General features: G+C 39.7%; 1 protein-coding gene across 19 annotated transcripts in view; it reads left to right on the top strand.

Annotated features, from left to right (window-relative positions):
* MEF2C (myocyte enhancer factor 2C) overlaps positions 1-21,620 on the top strand; it is a 175,735-nt gene that overhangs the window by 129,917 nt on the left and 24,198 nt on the right. For 12 of the 19 annotated variants that reach the window (XM_055563815.1, XM_055563905.1, XM_055563806.1 and 9 more), the window contains 3 exons: positions 2,991-3,134; positions 13,310-13,496; positions 15,982-16,029. In XM_055563815.1, the coding sequence (XP_055419790.1) occupies positions 2,991-3,134; positions 13,310-13,496; positions 15,982-16,029 (379 nt within the window). Of the gene's footprint in view, positions 1-2,990; positions 3,135-3,193; positions 3,332-5,720; positions 5,856-13,309; positions 13,497-15,981; positions 16,030-21,620 lie in introns of those variants that run through there. The other 7 variants (XM_055563911.1, XM_055563897.1, XM_055563952.1 and 4 more) reach the window with 4 other exon arrangements.

Below are 21,620 nucleotides of genomic sequence, written 5' to 3'. Positions count from 1 at the left end.
CTGAGAAGGGTTTTGTTGAACAACAAGCATTCCCACTTGGTCTAAAATTTGACATCTAAGAAGTATCAATATTTTAGCCATATTTTTATACTTTAATATTTCCCACAGCCTAATTTTTAAAAATTCTACCTAGTTTTTTCAGTGTCCAGTCCACTGCTGCAGCTCTATGTGAGTGGGAGACATCTATTCCACGTCTCTCACTTTACACTTCACGAGTGTGGGAAAGCCTCGAAGAGGCATGGTGACCCCTTGGTGCCCTGGCAGGAGGCGTTGGGGGGTCGTCATGCTGGGCTCTGCTGGCCTGAGACCTGGCATCAGGTTTCCCTAAAATCTTCATGGAAGATTTGTGAGAGATAATGAGTTAATATTTATGGAGATCTTTCAATAAAGCGTAATTGATGTTTGAATGTTCATAAACCAAACAGAATATCTACCCCTGAAAGCTTTGTAAGAATATTTAGCACACATGTACGTGCCAGATGGATTGTAATGACAGTTGATAGGCCTCTCCTAACCCTTGCGTTCTGTTGTCAAAAATCTGCACATCAAAACAGCTATAGTTTTCACAAGATTTATTGGGTAAAAGATTCGGGTGCACATGGAAAATTCTACCATCTAGATAAGACTACAAATTACTGTTATAAAAGATAAGACTTTAAATTAGGGGTTTATATAAGAATATTCTTAACATGCCTTAGAGAAATATCAGTAGATAAATTTTTTAAAAATCAGATAATATGTCCTTGATCTTACATATTTTTTCTGCGTAAGAGAATTTTTATGAAAAATCCATGGAATGTGATGCAAGACACTCAGGAATTATTCTTAAAAGCTCAAGGACATGTAAAGATCAAAGTGGAACCCCATGATAATACAAATAGTCATCACAGGGAAGAATGTTTTTGCAATTGAGATAATGCCAATGAAAGAATTTAAAATATAGGAAGTTAAGTTAGCAAATGAAGTTATTATTCTAATATATTGTGACATCCTCAATAGTATTATTGTAGGAACCCTCTGGAAGTACTTATTCTGGGTGAAAAATGATAGCTATAGATCCATGATAGGGGGACAGGTGGCCCCACCAATTATAAATTCCCTAAGATTGTAAATGTACATTTTATCATCATGTGTCAAAATATTCATTTTAATATTCAAACATTTTACCACATAATAACTGTAACCATATGTTTATTTGTTATATTATATCACTGTAACATTAATAAATATTTACAGAGCCACAGTGTATCATAGATGTATTCAAAATGGTAGCTCTCAGTTTGATTTTAAGTGAATATCTTTAGTGCCTCAAACTAATTTCTAAAGCATTACATTTGTATTACACATCAATAAGAGCCAAGGAGTTTAAATTTTTAAGACTGACACCCCCTTTTTAACTCATGTTGTTTTATTTATTTTCCCCAATGACATGAATTAAAAATGGAGTGTTATCTCAGTTTTGAATTCCTTAGCTTGATATCGCAGCTCTTGCTTGATTTGTATGTGAATTTGATCTTTAATAAAGATGAGCTCTGCTGAACTTTCCATGAATGAGAGACACTTAGGTACACAGCTCTTTAGAAACGATTTGGTAGTACTGGGAAAATTCAGAAAAGTTGCTAGTCTGTTAACAGTGTACATGGCAAGCTGTGTGATTGATTAATCAGAAGTTTTATAATCTCTAAAAACGTAACTCTCTCTGTAAATTCGGACTGTGTCCAATTAAGTTGACAACCATCAATTTTTAAAAAAGACAAGTAAAAACTCAGGACTCCTGACTCATACTTTTCCTGTTACAGCGTTATATGAGTATTTATCCTTCTGTGACAGCTGAGACTAGAGCAGACGTATGTTCAGGAGGTTGGAGATGAAGCACTGAGTTTTCTCTCTCGTGTGTCAGGAGGCAGTCGCAGGGCAATCCTCCTGAGCTGCAGCCAGGAGGAACTTGTGCTAGTTTGGTAGTTATTGACTTGGTTACCTCTCTGCAGTGTTCTATGACTTCCTTACTTAGCTCATGATAATGAAACCCTAGGGCTTCCCAGGTGGCTCAGATGGGATTTTTAAAAAAAAAAAAAAAATCTGCCTGCAATGCAGGAGACCTGAGTTTGATCCCTGGGTTCAATCCCTGGGTCAGGAAGATGCTCTGGAGAAGGAGATGGCCACCCACTCCAGTATTCTTACCTGGAGAATCCCATGGAGAGCGAAGCCTGGCAGACTATGGTCCACGGGGTTGCAAAGAGTTGGACACGACTGAGCGACTAATACACACTTCTTCCTTCCTAATGAAGCTCTCCGCTCAGCTGTGTTGACTTTTCTTTCAGCCTCTGTTCAGGCAGACAACTTCTCAGTATCATCCATTTTAGTACAAATTTTCACATACAGAACTCTAACCAGAGTAAACGAAGGTGATTCTCCTTTTGATCACAGTGTCTAAACATTCTTAATGGGTACTTCGGGAGAAGGTTAGCTGGATTCTCTTACCGCCTTTTGCTGTCAAGCGCATATCCAAAGGTGGGGTGCAGGACGCTTTTAGTGCCAATCATTATTTTCAACTCCAGCTGGGGATCTCTTTCCACCATTTCTGCTTTTGTCATGATCACATTTTCAGAAATCATTGTGTAATGCCCTGACTTCTAATTTTTCTGTGGGAAAATAGTGTTGCAATTTGTGCCCTTGTATTCTTGTGATTGTCTCTCACTAGATATTGGAAGCACGTATGCATTCCAGATCATGGAACTTCAACCCTCATCCCATCTTTCGTTTGTTAAATTTGGTTTCAGAAGGAATATTTCCCTTTTACTTTTTTTTCTTGAGTAGTAATGAGTGCACTGTTGAAATGACTCACTGTTTCTCTCTACAGTTGCTTTACCCTCATGTAATATAGCCCATGTAATAACCTAAAATACTAGCAAGCTTGAACGTCTCTGACACCCCTGAATGTCTTTTACAGCCTTTGTCTAGGTTTGAACTTTCCAAATTATGTATTTCAGACGTTGAGAAAGAAGGGCCTTAATGGCTGTGACAGCCCAGATCCTGATGCAGACGATTCAGTAGGTCACAGCCCTGAGTCTGAGGACAAGTACAGGAAAATTAACGAAGATATTGATCTAATGATCAGCAGGCAAAGATTGTGTGTAAGTACTCAAAACACCCTTCATTTTTTTTACTCTTGATATTTCTCTGAACCTGGCAGGCCTTGAACAAGAAAGAGAACAAAGGCTGTGAAAGCCCCGACCCCGACTCCTCTTATGCACTCACCCCACGCACTGAAGAAAAATACAAAAAAATTAATGAAGAATTTGATAATATGATCAAGAGCCATAAAATTCCTGTAAGTACCAAAGGTAGATGGCTGGTCTGCTGATAACTGCTGCAGTAACATCCCTTAACCCTTTCAGTGAGGGCTTTCTCTCACCAACACTGCAAAGGCAAACCCAGAAAATAGCCATCTCATTCCAAGGGCCGTTCACTTGGAAAGCAAACCCTCAGGGTTGCTGAAGTTATGTCATCGAAACGATGTGCCATTCAGAAGTTCATTCGGAGGTAGCAAGTTCACAGGAGGAAGAGAAAGATCTTCGTGACCCACCCAGAATTTACACAATCTCTTAAACACACAGGCCACACAAATCACCAGGCATTCGCGAATACGAGAGTCTCCTTCTGAACGAGGATTGACTATAAAATAGATATATTTTAACTGAGATCAGATACACGGGTGAGACGGCCATTCTCTCGCGTAAACTGCCGCTCATCAGCTCATCACCCAAGTAAAAGCTTGTTCCTGAGTGAAGCTTCCACCCTCTCCCTAAACATGAAACTCAGCAGCAGCACTGAAGGGTTAAAGCTAATGCTCGCTGCAGGGAAGCAGAGTGCATGACAACCTAACGGTAAGATTTCAACATGTTTGTGTGCTGGGGTGATGTTACAGCTTTATCAGAATATTCGCTTTGCCTACATCAACATTTTCCATGCTTTAACATTTGGCTAAATTTTGTCTTAACCAAGTCAAAAAATTCCTAACAATCAATCATATGCCTTGCCAGATATTTAAGAGAAATAACTCTGCATGTATTATTTTGTTTGCCCACATATTATAGAGGGGGAAAGTACATACCTTTTATTCTGTCATCAATCAAGTGATGTTCATTTTGTGACATAAAGTGTTACAACTTGAGGTTCACATACTTTCTGAATAATGAATGTTCGTGTCTGAACCTTCACTATATACAAGCTCTTCAGTAGGTAATTAATTCCTTTCTCAAAAAAGTACACTTTCTCTAAGTTAGGGAAACATCTGAAACCTGAGGATTGAGAGAGACTGTACTGAAAACAGGCCTCAGCAATTAAAAGTGCAGATATCTGAGGACAAAAGCTCCAGGCCAAACCCACAATGACACTCACAAGATAAGTTAACACTTTACACATAGTAGGTGCACGATCAGCCTGTGTTGAATTAAACTGAACCCGTAAAACTTCTTTATAAAATGTATGCACGTTAAATTTCATGTCCTCATAAATAGACATCTGCTGCTTTCGTTAAATGAAATAATGTCCACAGGAAATCTTTTGTTGAATCAGAATTATTAATTCTCTCTATCATGAAGGAAAGCTAACTGCTGTAAACTCTTAAAGGTTTCATGAGACCGAGTACCGCGTACAGCGTTTCCACAGTGGGCGCTTGGTCAAATGAAACATTTCCTATCAGAGGCAGCAATGCATACTTGCTGCAGCCAGAATTCTTAAGTGAAATCTCCTAGGATTTTATTGCCCAGCAGAAGGAAAGAAGGAGCTCCTTTGGGCCAAGTTTTAGTTCCTATGGCCTGAGTTTCTCTCACTATATAATACACTAGTTGAGAGCTGCTGGGCGCGTTTGTGAATGTTAAGATTTTAAGGTGAAGCATGTTTAGGTGTCTCAGGAGGGATGCCCAGCACGGTGAGGAAAGGGGCGTGTGTGTAGACCTGGCAGTCAGTCTCCATGTGTGTGTGGAGCTTTAACCCCCAAAGATCTGGGAGGATGCCCGTGTTTGCACGTCGGATCATTTCCCCTGTGCTCCAGGGGGAAGGAGGTGTAATGCATACCTGGGTTCCCTCACCGTATTTCATCCTGTCATGCAAAGAGTTCAAAATCAGGATACATGCTTTCTTAAGAGGTGCAGTGGCGTGCGGCAGGGGATGGAAAACCACATTAGAGCTCACAGGCAGAGCCGTGAGAAGGAGCCACACAGCTCCGGGCTGTGCCTCCAAGGCCCCGCTGCTTTAGTAAGTGCTTCAGTCTCCACGATGAAAAGCCCAGTTTTCGCACATCGCGTCTAGTTGCTGGAAGTAAATTTTGTTGAAAGTTTCCACAGCTGCTAAAACATTTACAGCAGGGCGAGGACACTCTGCCCTTTGTATGGAGAGAGTGTCTCTGCCTCTCTAAAAACATTACAAGGGTGTTTTGCTATTCCAGAGACCCAGGTGGAAGAGTTTTCCCTTCTCAAATCGAGAATTTAATATCGCAGTCACCTGTTGGTACCATCTCATTTTTGCCCGTATTCCTCAATGACATGAAAACATTCATGGCTGATTTGGAATCCTGTTGACCAGCATTTCCTCATGTGGGGTTTGCCACCGTTCATGCTGGGCTTCACAGCGAGGGAAAAAAAAAAAAAAAAACAGCTCCATTTGAGGAACCAGGAATTAGGAAATGGGCTGAAGGGAGGAGAGGGCAAGTGCAAGTCTGGTTGAGAGGGACCAGGAAGGGAGGAAGTGGAAATGGGAGAGTGTGGATGTATTTTCTTCAAATAATGAACTGTGAAGAGCGAGAAAGAAGACTGGAACTAGGATCGAGGAGGCGGGTAGAAAAAGTACTTGAGGTGATTTATATGCCGAGGAGGAACACTTAAAGAAGGAAAAGATTGGACGTGTAGATAAAAATGGGGATAAAATGGTGAAGCCTCTCAAGGAAGGGGGATGGGCTGGGAGCCAGAAGGATTCGCAGATGTAGTCAGAGTAGCAGCCGAGAGAGGGAAGTTGAGAGGTTGGCCACCTGATGACCTCTGTTTTTATACTGAATTCAGATTCCGTAGCTTTGAGGTGGGGAAGCAGGTGCTTGAGAGAGGACCACAGGAACGCCCGCAGGTGTAGACATTATGAGGAGCTGCAGGCACAGGGGGTGGTGAGCACTGGCCACAGTCGTGGGGCAGCCTGGAGGGGTTTGGATACCAGCAAGCGAGGTTGCTGGGCTTCCCTGGTGGTTCAGTGGGTAAAGAATCCGCCTTCAATGCAGGAGACTGGGGTTCGATCCCTGGGTCAGGAAGATCCCCTGGAGGAGGGCATGGCAACTCACTCCAGTATTCTTGCTGGGAGAATCCCATGGACAGAAGAGCCTGGCGGGCTACAGTCCATGGGGTACAGTCCAGGGGGTCGCCAAGAGTCAGACACAACTGAAGTGACTGAGTACACACGCCCGCCAAGTGTAGTCACTAGTCATCAGCGTTGTGTGATTCCTTTCTCTGCTAGTTCTCAGCAGGCTGGTCATGGATGTTCACAAGTGAGAGTGTCAGCTGTGGCCCTAGAAAAGAATTCCGTTCAGTCATTCCCATTAAATGAAAGAGGGCCTATTAACTAAAAATATTTTATTAAAAATATTTTATTGGACTTTTCCTTGCGGTAAGTTTGGGAAATCATGGGTTTTGGATAAGAGTTCAGATACCTTTCTGACCGCAGTGACTCACTTTAGTAACCATGATCCATTTGTTCAGGGATAGAAACTAGAAACGTTTTAGCTCTCATGCCCGTATCCCTAAAGCCCGTGGCGTGGGTGTGTGACCCGTACAGTTGCACAGGGCCCTGCTCCCCTGGTCCATGCCTGCTTAAGTGCTGTGCTGTCCCCATCTTGAAATTCTTAGCAATTTTTTAAAAAGGGCCCCAAATTTTCATTTTGCCCAGAACCCTGCAAATTATACAGCCAGTCCTACTTATATCATCTTATTTAATAACCCAAAATTCTCTCTTCTTTCCTTTTGGAGCCTGCCCCTGAAATCTTTGCAAGTTTGGAGTCGTTAATGACTTTTTGGCTTTCATTTTTTCGACAAAAATGTTTTAAATTTAGATGCTGTTTGTTTGTTTGTTTTGGCTGTGCCGGGTCATCCTAGCGGCACACAGGATATTTAGTTATGGCATGTGGGCTCTACTTCACCAATCAGGGATCAAACCTGGGCCCCCTGCCCTGAGAGTGCGGAGTCCTAGCCACTGGACCACCAGGGAAGTACCTAGATGCTTTTAAGTTCCTTAATTTTGAAAAGTTGAGAAGAAAAAGAAAAAATGCCAGTTTCTTATAAACATGGGTACATTGTCATAACCATTTCCTAAGGCATCTAGAGTTGATGGGTCTCTTTTCTGGATGCAGCTGCTTCAGGTCCCACATAGGGTCAAGGGAGATTAAATGACTTGCATGCTTAAGTTGCAGTTTATTATACTACCTGGACTGCAACTAAGAATACTGATATAAAGGCTGATGTTCTTTCTGATTCTCTGAGACAGCTTCTCACTATGGTCAAATTTAAGCTTATAATGTTATTTCAAAGTTATTTAGCCAGTTCCTGGTGCAGATAAAGAAACAAAGCAAAAGCTGAACTGCAATGGATGTTACCTTGTTTTATGAATTGTGAATTTTTGAAGTATGCTTGACTTCCTGAAAGATGATGCTAGTGATAAAGAACCCACCTGCCAATGCAGGATTCATAAGAGATGCAGGTTCGATCCCTAGGTTTGGGATGATCCCCCGGAGGAAGGCATGGCAACCCACTCCATTATTCTTGCCTGGAGAATCCCATGGACAGAGGAGCTTGGCAGGCTACAGTCCATGGAGTCACAAAGAGTTGGACACAAGTGAATCAACTTAGCATTCATGCATGCTAATATCAGAATTATATCTGACTTCTGTCTAGCCAATCACAAGAGAGTTTTATAATAACTCTTATCAAATTGTTTATAGCCCAGAATCCTGGAAACTGAATGATTTGGGGAAGATGGTAAGAGGTAGAAAGGAGTAGAGAGACTTTTACCAAATTGGTTAGTAGAGTAGTTCAGAATTTATTAATTGATTACTAACCATCCTCTTTATTTTGGATATGCAAATAATCACAGGGTGGGGGAAGGTATTGGCTTTGTTCTCTACTGAGACACAGTCAATATTCTGCAGAATATTCAGGGGAGAAGTAGTCTTATAGTGGGGTCCTTAAGTATCCAGTTAAACATTTATAAGTAGTAATAATGAATACAGAGTAAAACATTTTTAAGCATAAGAGAGCTTTAAAATATGAAATCTGAGTAAATTTGAACAAGAGGAGTCTTTAAGGTATATTTTGTCCCAAGCCGTCATCCCACCCTGGCATCAGTAGGCATAAGCACACACCCTAACATTGCCATTCAGCCATGTCCCATAAGAACCCATTTAGTCTGTTATGTTCCTGGTTCATAAATAATAAGCTTCTCACATGCAGCCCATACTCACTTCACAGAATGATTTCTGACCAAAATCTTTTATTTCTATCCAAAAATGTATACTGTGTTGCACAGTCATTTAGTAGCAGAACCAACAGGCTCCGTCACTTGTTACATGACCTTGGATCACTTCTTTAATCTCACCAATTTAAAAAGGAAGGTTTATATCTGTAGCGAAGGGATGTTGGAAGCTTCAGTCATATTGTGTATTTAATTTATGGTATAGTGCCTGCTCAATAAATAATACACAGTAAGTTGTTGTAACCTTACTTTTACATTCATATAGTATCTTCCAAAACCCACTCCAGTGTTCTTGCCTGGAGAATCCCAGGGACGGGGGAGCCTGGTGGGCTGCCGTCTATGGGGTCGCACAGAGTCGGACACAACTGAAGGGACTTGGCAGCAGCAGCAGTATCTTCCTAAAAATTCTTTGAATGAAAATATTCAATTAATACAATAAAAAGTGGGCTAGGCTATGTATTACCTCGTAGCAAATGAGCTTTAGCATCTGATGAAAGGGGACATTAAGTGGCCAATATCTTAATTGATCTTATAAAAGAAGAGAAAGCGATCAGGAGATGGGTGGGAGCAGGAGCAGGATTAAATAGAGTGGTCAGGGTGGGCTTCTTTGAGAAGACTAGCTTTTTTAAAATTTTATTTTATTCAAGGGTACTTAATTTACAATGTTGTGTTAACCTCTGCTGTACAGGAGAGTGACTCAGTTATATATCTATTCTTTTTCATATTCTTTTCCATTATGGTTTATCACGGGATGTTGAATGTAGTTGCCCATGCTATACAGTGAACTTTGCTGTTTATCCATCATATATATGATTTTTTTGCATCAGCTAATCCCAAACTCCCAATTCTTCCCTCCCCTTTCCCCTCTCCCCCTTGGCAACCACAAGTCTGTTCTTGATGGAAAAGACCAGATTTTGAGCAGAAATTTGAAGAAAGTGATGGAGTTAACCAGAGAAATAAGAATCAGGGAGGTGAGAAGAGGATGGCAGGAAATCAGTAATGGAGCCAGGTGAAAACTGGAATTAGGACCTGTGAAACATTGGGAGAAGTTGGGCTTTGCTCCAACTAGGATGAGAGTTCACACAAGGTTTGGAATAGAGAAGTGCCATCACCTGATTTATGCTTCTAAAGGATCTGTCTGATTGCAGGGTTGAAAATAAAAGGGAGGGCAAGGATAGAAGCAGGTAGCTATGAGCAGGTGACCGCAGTGATCAAGGCAAGAGATGATGGTGCTAGAATCAGCCATTGGAAGGTGAGAGGTGGTTGGAGGTTATATGTGGAAGTTAAGCCAATAGTGTTTCCGGGTAGACTGAGAGTGGGGTATGGGAAAAAGAGAAGATTGGAAGATTGGAACTTTATTCTGTGCAAAGGAAAGCATTGAGCTGCCATCAGCTGAAGATGGGAAGAGCTAGATTGGGGCTAGTTTTGAGATGCTTATCAGACACTTAAATAGAAATATTGAGAGTGTAGCTGAATATGCAAGTTTGGAATCAGGAGAGGGATCCGAGCTAGAACTAGAAAAAGGACCATGGTACTCTTTCATGCGAGTTTCCCAGCTGATGCTAGCAGTAGGGTTCTATCCCTGGGTCAGAAAGACCCCCTGGAGGAGGGCATGGTAACCCACTCCAGTATTCTTGCCTGGAAAATCCCATGGACACAAGAGCCTGGGAGACTATGGTCCATCAGGTCATGCAGAGTCATACATGACTGAGCACGCACTCTTACCTTTGCAGAGCAGGGAGAAGAGGATGAACCAGAAACCAAAGCTGAGAAGGAGCAGCTATTGAAATAGGAGGGAAAGTCCAGGGATGTGGAAGGGGAGGAAGTTTATCAAGAAGCAGTGATCAACTGCGTCCCTGTTGAGAACTAAGAAGTTACCGTTGGATTTAGCAATCTGAAGGTTATTCATGACAATGACAAAAGCATTTTTAGTGAAGTGGGGAGGAGAACTTTTTTTAATGGAGTGAGTTGAGAGAAAGCAGTGTGCCAGATTTCCAACCCAGGTCACAAAAGCAGAACTGTCACTGGTGACATGATTTTCCAAAGTCCCCACCAAACAAAGTGCACATTCCCTCGCCATACACAGTAATTGCATTTCTGGGAATTTCAGTGCATTAAAAAATCTGTGTTTCAGTGTATTAAAAATACCTTGTGTTTGTAGAACAAAGTTAGTTCTGACTCAGATGATTATTAAAAGGTTTTTCATACACATGAATGTCCAGTGGAGCATTTGAAGGTAGGACGGGATAAGAGACCATTCTTTGTTGTGTACAACTGCCCCACATATAATAGGATGTACAGCATATCATATTGGGGTTTCCCTGGTAACTCAGTCAGTAAAGAATCTGCCTGCAGGGCAAGAGACCTGGGTTCAATCCCAGGGTCAGGAAGATCCCCTGGAGAAGGAAATGGCAACCCACTCCAGTATTCTTGCCTGGAAAATCCCGTGGACAGAGAAGCCTGGTGGGCTACAGTCCATGGGGTCGCAAGAGTTGGACCCAATTGAGCAACTAAACCACCACCACAGCATATCTACCAACCAGGAAAATACCAGCTCAATCATTGACACCCACAAGTTTCCAGAATGCCCCCTAAGGAGATAGTCCACCTGCAAAATGTACCACAATTCTAGATCTAGAGTTACTACTGTCGATCTAGTGGAAAACAGATGGCAAACTCAGAAGGGTAATGGAAGAGAGTTTAGTAAAGGGTCTATTTACAGATGAGTAGAGATCAGGCATGCTGCAATCCATGGGATCGCAAGGAGTCAGACACGACTGAGCCACTGAACCGAACTGAGGGATCAGGTAAACTCAAGAAATAGTGAAGTACATTAGGGCTTCCAACCTGGAAGCTATTACCATACGTAGGTCTGAATGAGCAAGAGGAGGGAGAGTTTATCAGAGCACAGTAAGATCTATGTCACTGGAAAGAGGACCAAAAAGGGGGTGTGCTGTTCACTAGGGGAAGGCAGCCTCTGCCGTCCCCTGGCCCAGCAAGAGGGGAAATATATCCGGACCTCTCTTCTCTGACTCTCTATACTTCTGCCGGTGCCTTCGTTGGCCCAGGTGAAGCCGGAGGGCCAGGGGAATGTGCTGGATGCAGTCTGGGACATCAGCCTCCTGGGCCCAGAGCAGTGGAGAGGGGGTAGGGGTAAATGGAGAAGTCCTGGAAGGTTACTTTGTTTTCTCAAGTATGCTAGAGTAATTCTCATTTGGCCTTTTAATAAGGGAATGCATTATTTTATTAACTCTATAGACATTTATTTTACAGCATACACTAATATTTGTTGTTTAAGGGCTTTGGGAGTCGGGGAACATAATCATTCTTTGATGTCTTATCAAACATTCATATTCAATCATATCATGGTGTTTATCCAAAATTATTTTTGTTACCCTGTTTATAACAGACAAAGCATAATAAAATCTGTGTTAATATAACACTTGTTCACTTTTATTTCGCCCAAATCAATGACGGATCAAAGATATGTAAATGAAAAGAGTTAATGACACATTTGTTCTTATCTGTATTGCCATGTCCAGATCAGGGAAGAAAAGAAAAATAGGAAAAGTAAAGAATAAGGGAGCAGAAGCAAAGAGGACAGTGTTGTAATTATCACCAGGATAAACAGAGAACTGCTGCAGAGCACAACATGTGATGCAGGTCAGCCAGTCAACAAGAAATAAACAAAAAGAAAAAAAACTTGATGTTAGGATTACAGAAAAAAATAGTAAAAAGAGAAAACTTTGAGCCACAGGCACATACGCATTTAAATTTGTACAATGGGTTATTAGAGACTCCCCGAGGGAATCTTCTATGTAAACCCTAACAATACATACTAGATCCACACATATACACATACACACATATATCCATTTTATATTAAGAATGCTGCATACTCGGACACCATGAGTCCTCTGGCAATATATTCAAACAGTATTTTCATTTATAATGTTAAAAATGAAAAAAAAGGAGGAGGGGAGGATATTTCAACTATGGTTATCTAGCAAATGTAAGCAGAAAAATAAGCATGTGTGGGTTATATTACAAAATAATACCAAAAAATCAATAATTGGGGCCTGAAGTACTCTAATTAGATATCCACACAGGTCACTAAATGTTCGCAACTCTCTCATTGGAGATATAGGTCTTGCCATTTGTCAATGTCAGTATATCCCAAAAGGTGAAGTATGATGTATATTCTGAACTATCATTTTAAAATACGAATTATTGAATGATACATGCTCTGTTGAACCCTGTGTCTTAAAATGTCGATTATCTTTAGAGTTACTTTCAAAAGACAGACTTTTAAATATAATAATTAAAATATATATGCTATTCACACGCCCAGAGATGATTTTATATCATTAAACTTCTGCATAAATATGCTTCAATAAGCAATTAAACCAAAGGCTCAAGTGTGCATTTTAATCCCTTTTCTCTGTGAAGTCGTCACAGTCATGTACCTTTGATCTTGCAGTCGTTTCTGGCACCAGATTCAGATATCAGAAATGAACAATTACCACTTAATAGAATGCAATTCAAAGACAATGGAGTCTAATGAAATGGGGCTTTGTTTTAAACAAAAGTGAAACGTTTTCTAATAGTTGCAAAGAAACAGTTCTAAGCACATTAAAGAAATCAGTGTACGATCTGAACATCTCGAGAGCTCTTCTTAATGATCTTCTAGACACCAAGCAGTTTGGAATTTGGAACTTTTCTTGGGGAAGTAAGGCTCTCTGTACTGGGCTGTGTTTCTCTTCATTTCTTTTACCCATGCTTGTTTTTCTTGCTCCTACAGGCTGTTCCACCTCCCAACTTTGAGATGCCAGTCTCCATCCCAGTGTCCAGCCACAACAGTTTGGTATACAGCAACCCTGTCAGCTCACTGGGAAACCCCAACCTTTTGCCACTGGCCCACCCTTCTCTGCAGAGGAATAGTATGTCTCCTGGTGTAACACATCGACCTCCAAGTGCAGGTAACACAGGTATGTCCTCATAATAACGCAACCGTGGCAAATCATTGGAAGCAGCCACCCTTGGCAAAGAAGGCTGTTTTACCTACAAGACACTGAGTGTTCCAGCTTTCCATTTGTTACGTTCCTTCATCACTTAATACCCATCCCCATCTAGGTCTTCCACATGATAAAAACCTAACCCTGTTAGCCTGTCTTTCAAAATCTTTCATAATCTGCAGTTCATATGTTTAGCCTATCACCCATCTCCTCAGGTGGCTGTATTTTAACTGCATACTTTCTCAAAGAGAACACCAAATATCCTGTCTCCATGCTTTTGTTTCTCCTCTTCTCTTGCCTAAAATGCCATTTTCCCTCTTACCGCTAGCCAGATATCACCTTTTCTGTGAAACTTTTTCTCTTGTGTCCCTTGATAGCATTTATCTCCTTTAGTTATTTATTATTTTGGTCATTTTTTTATTTATCAATCCAGTAACTTATAGCACAGAGGACTTAAGGCAGAGAATAAAAGTGATGATATAGCATAATTTATAAGAACTGTGAATTAAAAACAAAACTAAGTCAGAAATGAAGATAAGAGCGTATCACAAGGACATACACAACTGCCATAAATTTGTGTCTATACTTCCAGGAGATTCTTATGGTTATACAATTCACAGTGTCTCAGAGAAAAGAAATCTTTGCTCAGGAAAAGTCTGGCCATTCTTAGAACTCAGATCAAGCGATACACGATATGATTTACTGTATTGAGTATGGGTCCATTTCCCCACTGGGCTTACAGGACCTTGAAGGAAAGAATGTCCTCTTGCTTGTCAGGTTCACGGTAGGAACTCAGTAAATACTGAATAAATCCTTCATATTTCTAAAATAAGCACCAAAATTGAATTTCTAAATTGTATACACCCGATCATTATACATTTACATTTTATTTCTTAAAAAGCACTTAATAGGGAATTTTAATATGTCTTAGACATACTTTTTATTAAAAGTAATTTATCCACAGAAGAATTTTTCCTTCAGAATACTTATATCTGCCTTAGAATTAAATGTGCATTACTTTTTAGTACAGAAACTTCATGTACAGGATACAATCAGCCACGTTAAAAAAAAACCTTCATAAATCTTAAATCTGAGAGATATATGTAAAGGACTTATGCTGTTATCCCTACTTCTTAATATGTTGAAATTTTTCATAAGCATTTCCTTTTAGATCATACTCAAATGCTGTTGAATTTCCTATTTGATGAACTCATGCTCATTTATTTTTTAAAAAAATCTCATGGCTTATTTCCAAAATATTTATTTGGTTGGAAATAATAAACTCTTTCCTAAAATGTAATGAACATTTTCTTCTAATTCCAAACCCAGTACCAAATAATAATAATAGCAATTAGAAAATAATCTCGCTGATATTCTATTCTTTTAGCTAAATTTTGTTTCTTAAAAAGTAAAACTAATTATTATATTCAGTACCTTTTGAAACATCCCAACTCCCATAAATGAAGATTGCCAAATTTTAACCTGCTTTCTTAAGCTGCTGCTGCTGCTAAGTCACGTCAGTCGTGTCCGACTCTGTGTGACCCCATAGACGGCAGCCCACCAGGCTCCCCCGTCCCTGGGATTCTCCAGGCAAGAACACTGGAGCGGGTTATAATTTCCTTCTCCAATGCATGAAAGTGAAAAGTGAAAGTGAAAGGGAAGTCGCGTCCGACTCTTAGAGACCCCATGGACTGCAGCCCACCAGGCTCCCCCGTCCCTGGGATTCTCCAGGCAAGAACACTGGAGCGGGTTATAATTTCCTTCTCCAATGCATGAAAGTGAAAAGTGAAAGTGAAAGTGAAGTTGCGTCCGACTCTTAGAGACCCCATGGACTGCAGCCTACCAGGCTCCTCTGTCCATGGGAGTTTCCAGGCAAGAATACTGGAGTGGGTTGCCAGTGCCAGTGAATAAACACATGTCTCTAAATTTGTGGCCAATAAAGCCTGTCTATTGTATTAGTAAGATTCAGGTAGTAAAGGAGGTCATTCACTGTTAGAAGATTCATGAAACGACCAAAGTGCTAGGCAGTCAGCATTGCACAGAATTAATTGTATAAAATATATTTACAAAAAATTAAGCATCAGATATATGGTTATTTTAGCATATAATAAACTTTACTCTTCACTTTCTAGAAAATGCAATCTTAGGAAAACAAAATGTAAAAATACAGTAAACATTTAGAGACCATTCAAAGACTAGATTTTTTGACTAGATTTTTTTTAAAGGTAATCTTTCTTAGGTAAAAAGATGCTGCAAAATGTCAGTGATGGAATGTATTTTTAGTGTTTGAGCACAGCATGTCACAGTAAAACAAATGTCAGCCATCTGACCTAGGTAACGCTTGACAAATGTAGGACTCTTGGGAGAATCCTAAGAATACCACAGTTGCTAGAGGTACAGCGTGCTGTCCCGTGGGCCGTTAGCCGTTCTCCTTTTGATCTTCCTCTTTCGTCCGCAGGTGGTCTGATGGGTGGAGACCTCACGTCCGGTGCAGGCACCAGTGCAGGTGAGTGGAGGCCCCAGTACTGGAGTGCGTGTCATTCTTGAGCAGTCCTGTACTAACTTGGTGATCTGCAGAAGTAAGTCTTTTCAATAAAGCTGAGAGATCAGGGAGACTCATGGCAAAATGGCCCCAAGAATTTCTAAAGCATTTTGATGAAGCAGGAGTGCTCGGATAGTAACTTAGAGATGACTGTTTATTAAGTAGACCTTTCCATAATACAGCTTCAGCTAGTCAACATAATCGGAATTGGGAGTTCTAATCAAATCAGTTTAATCCTAGGAACCATCTCTGGTGGCCGCCAGAGTACCTTTAGCAAACCTTGCAAGTCACGTCCTTTGTAAACGATTTCACATTAAATGTGAATCACTTTCTACACAAAGTACTGAACGCCTGTTTACTTCTAAAGGAGAATATGTAAAGAAAAGGAAGGAGTGAGATTGTAACCATTCAACAATACTGTTAATAAAATAAAACCACATTTGGGATTAAAATGAGTTCTTAGAGAATATAAACACAGTGCTCCTCTCATAAAAGCACATTAAATACAGTTCAGCTCTGTAAGAACTTCTTGCATTATGGCCAGTTGGTCTCCTAGTCACATTTCCCCAGGGTCCCATGTTAATTCATAGTAGTGTGACTACTGAGATGTCAATGTCATTTCCAATGCAGAGGTAAGACAGCACCATACTTTCTAATGCTAACTGCAGTTCACTATTGGCATAACAAGTAACCATGGTAATTCCTGCAGTAGAACATTCTATACATTTAAAATAGCAGGAGGCAGGCATGATAACACAAGGTTATGTTTGAAATATCAAAAAAATTCAAGTTTATTGAACTATCTATGGACAGCCAAATTAAAATATTTTGCCAGGTTCCACTATAATAGGCTGTTAATTGTAAGAAAGAAGATTAAAAGTTGGCATATAGAAACATGTTTATAAATATGTCCATTTGGGAGTCATGTTTCTTATTTCTGATATTGGCTCTTCACTAATGCAGTAAGTAATGAAGAAAAAGTGTAGGAACTAGTGGATTAACAAACAGAATCAATGGTCCTGACTTCCTGTTTTATCTAGCTGTTAAGGATTAGGTAGTCAGATTAATGATTAGACTGAATATACTATTTTGCTGGATATTGAAACAAAGGGCTCTTTTTTTTCCCTCAAAAAAAAAAAAAAAAACCTCAGGATTTGTAGCCTGAAAATTATAGACCAAAACTAGACCATTGTGTCTTGGATTCAAGTCTCTGCCAGACACTATGGCTAGAGGGAGTGGTGGGGCTGAAAACTGGTTTGTCTCAAAGTCCAATAAAAAGGTAAATAAGAGTAGTTTAGATATTATGATATTTTATCCAGTATCTTGATGCATCAGTTTGCTTGCTTGTATGAGAACAGCTAATAACAGTGATGAAAGTTAATAGGAAAAACATGTGGAGTTGGGGAACGGGTACTCATCTTTGATGACATGGCCTCTTGTTACTGCGTAATAGCTAAAATGCTTTAGAATTCTATATTGAAAATAAGCGTTGTTCAATTATGCTGTCATTGTCAATTCCCTGACAGTCCACTAAGTTAAATGGCCCTCTGGGGAGAAAGAAGACACTCAATCTTGTAAACATAAAAGTTAGCCACATATAGGCTATAGCGTCATTGAACTAAAAAAAAAATCTTGTAGGCTTAGCAAATTCATTCCCCAACTTCAGGACCTCTGCCATAACTCAAGAATCTTTTACTTCAAAAATGGAAGGAAGTTAAAAAAACAACACTCAGTTGGTCCACCTTGATGATGATAAATACTGTATCTTGATGATTGTATCTTTTAGTGAGGAGCATATAACAGTCAGTTTCTGTATAGTTATGAAAGAGTTACATCCCCACTTTTTAAAAATAGAGGAAGAAGCCCTTTCTAACTCTGGTTCCACAGAACACCTGTTGCAGATGCCACTGAGTCTTAAGCTTAGCTGCTATGTCCTGCCCACAGACTCAGCCGTCTGCCCCTTCTTGCTCACACCAGCCTGTATCAAATGTCAGAGTGAATATATTGGTGCTGATGTCAGAGAATCACATAACACCAAAGGAAACAAGGCCAGTCAGAATGTCTCTGCATTTTCAGAAAAGAAAACTAAAGCAAAACGGCCAAAAGATACCTTCCAAATTTTGAATATTGTCATTGAAATTCAAGGTCTCAGATAAAGTTAGAAACTCTGAGGTCAAGTGGCAGGACTCTCCAATTAAGTTAAAATATTTTTCAGTCTGTGCGTGCTCAGTTGCTTCAGTTGTGTCCGACTGCAACCTCATGGGCTGTAGCCGGTCAGGCTCCTTTGTCCATGGGGATTTTCCAGGCAAGAATACTGGAGTGGGTTGCTATGTCTTCTTCCAGGGATTGAACCCGCATCTTGTATGTCTCCTGCATTGGCAGATGGGTTCTTTACCACTAGCCTCCAGCTGGGAAACCCTTTTCAGTCCAATTTTCTTCAGTATCCACTCATCTCAACTTGCAAAAAGAGTATAGTCTCATGAAGGAAGAAAGTAAATTCAATATTTATTGTATTTCTTTAAAACCAAGAAACCAAAGAAGTAAGCATCCTTCCCTCTAAGCTCAATCATAAAGTATAGCATCTTTTGCATCCACTCACTCCCTGTACTATACCTCTCCCTCATCCCACCGTCCACTGAGTCATCAGGTCTTACCAACTTACCAAATGTCTCCAAGGTATTTCCTAAATCTACCCCGTTTCTCTCCATTCCTATCTCATTGCCCTGGTTCAGGCTCATAGCAACACTCCAAAACTATTTCCAAAGATCCCTAATTCATCTCCCAACCTCACATTGCATCCCACTCCAGACTCCCCATTAGTCTTTATCAAAGCCTTAAACTCATTGTAGGTCTTCATTCAGATGCTTAAACTCCAGCAATGATTTCCCAGCTCTTTCAGAATTAACCATGAGCCTCTTATCTCTATGGGCTTTCCCAGTGGCTCTGCGGTAAAGAATCTGCCTGCAATGCAGGAGACATAAAAGGTTGGGGGTTCGATCCCTGGGTCGGGAAGATCCTCTGGAGGAGGGCATGGCAACCCACTCCAGTATTCTTGCCTGGAGAATCCCATGGACAGAGGGGCCTGGCAGCAACAGTCCATAGGGTCACAAAGAGTCAGACACAACTGAAGAAACAGCATGCTTGCATGCTCTTATCTCTGGCCCATCCCTACTCTCTGGTCTTCAACCTTCTTATTTTCTGCCACTGGCATCAAGAACCCTGCACTCAAGCTCTAATAATAGCAAATATCTAAATTACTCTTACTATATGATTTACAAAAAAAAAAAAAAAACCAAAACTTTTATTTACATAGCAGCCCTTTCATGTAAATATTCATATTATGCTCTTTCTATAGTCAGGGGACCTAAGGCACAGAGAGATTAAGTAATGGCCCAAGGTGGAACCCAGAGTGCATGTTCTTAACTGCATTGTGCTTCCACTTCCTAAACAGCGTCACAGCTTCTTGCCTTTGTGTGAGCATTCTTAGCATTCTCCTACTTCATGCTCCTGAGCACTACTTTTCTTCCTGCAGAATTCAGTTCAACCATTCAGAAAATCCTTTCCTGACTCTTCCAGAAGGAATTAGGCATCTTTCTTGCCTACATTGTTTATCTCCTTGCATTGTAATTGCATTATCTGGTCATACATCTGTCTCCTGGACACTTCCCTCTGGGGGCAAACTGTCTTCTTCAGTTTGTATTCCCAGCTCAAGATACAAGAGTGAGGACATGGCAGATATTCAGTAAATCCGTGTTAGCCGAATAAAGGAAAATTTGATCTTCTAGACATAAATTTTTTATACTGTTTATATGGAAAAAAGAAAAAATACCTCAAAGAAATAATGTAATTTTACATATAAAAAGATATACCCAAAAATAAATAAATAAATAAAATAAAAGAAAAAGATATACCCTTGATCTGTAATTCACAGAAATAACATAATCTTCTGATACTGTAGATAATGAATAATGAATTCATTATTTGATTAAATGGCTGAGCACTATTAACCAGTAAAGTTTTAAACAAACTTTAACTTACCTAATGGAAAACCTGAAGGGCTGATATATATCAGTAAATAAAACATAGACGGGTACCTCTGACCATCACAAGTTTCTTCTTGAAAAGAAGAAACTTATTGCTTAAGTTGAAGTCCTTTCATACATGAAGGTGAGAGGCGATAAAGAAGAAACAGGATGGGGTTGTACTCTTGATGTAAGGGAAATATACACCAAGTCATTGTAATACGTTAGTAATAGTGACATTTGTAGGTTTCAGTTGACAGTTAATTCATCCACGATTTAATCCTTTACTTTCAAGAGCCAAAATTGAAAGTCATTGCTTTTAAAATTACATTTTGTCATATCTCTACACATTACAGCTTTTAACATGCTGCTCTTAGTGCTTACAGATGATTGTATGATCAAGTTCAGTTGAGTTTCTGTATTCATTAGGTTTAATCGTTAGCACAGCAGTGCCTTGTGTTGGATTATTCATTTTCTTATTGGTGCCCTTTGTTTTCATGACATAATTGCTTTTTTATTGAGTGGAAAGTACCAGTATGCTCAAGGTTGTACTGTTTCCTGATTGAGATTTAAAAAAAAAAAAAGGGGGGGGTGGTCGAGGAGCAGAAAGAAAATCCTTTAGGAATCTCGTTGAAAAGTCAGGAGAATTGTACAGTCTACATAACTATTTGACAATAAGGCAAAGGATATTTATGTATATTGGTTAATAATTTTAATTGGCATTTATTGTAAATTAGAGATAATTTTATATAAAAAGAAACTAACAGCTGTTTCCTTATTTTGATTGTTAATTGTTTACTATTTTATGCATTTGGTTGTCAAGCATTGTCACTTCTGGAATGCTTAATTTCTATCAGCTAAATACATGGAGACGTGGTAGTAGCAGTGTGTTGCTGTGGAGAAACCACTGAGCAGTGGCTGAGGAAGGAGACCTGGCTTCCAGACTCTGAAAAGACTCCACCTGGCAAGACTTTGGGCCATGACTTTGGCCTTCTGAACGTAGCACTCACATTAGGGATAAGACACAAAAGTCTCTAGGGTCCATTTACATGTAATGTTTTATGATCATATAATCATAAAAGTTTTCACTGACATGACATTTTTGTAATTCATTTAGCATTGGAAAATAAAAATTTAGCATATCATAAAATAGAACTAAATGAGAAGAGGAAAAGTTCATAACAATGTTTAATTATTCTATACCAATACCATTGCTTTACAACTATTTGTTTTTGAAAATACTTATCAAAATTTTCTTGGCTGACTTTCTTATCTACCAAGTAGACTACTCTGCAGTTCTTACTCAATGATTTAAAATATCGATGAGAAGTGGTTAAAAATTCAGTTTAAAAGAATTGGCTTTGACAAGTTTCCCTTTTTTTGGCCTAACAAAACACAACTTCAGAATCAATATTCAAGAAAAGGAGATTACCATTTAGTTACTCTCAAACAAAACTTTTTTGTTAATATAAAAATATAATTTTATATTACTTTTTAAAAATTTGTTAAGCAGCCTATGAATAAAAGCTAAGT

The sequence above is a fragment of the Bubalus kerabau genome, chromosome 1 (assembly GCF_029407905.1).
Source record: "Bubalus kerabau isolate K-KA32 ecotype Philippines breed swamp buffalo chromosome 1, PCC_UOA_SB_1v2, whole genome shotgun sequence".
Lineage (NCBI taxonomy): Eukaryota > Metazoa > Chordata > Mammalia > Artiodactyla > Bovidae > Bubalus > Bubalus kerabau.
Note: the sequence above shows the minus strand (reverse complement) of the source record. Positions and strands in the feature narration are given on the sequence as shown.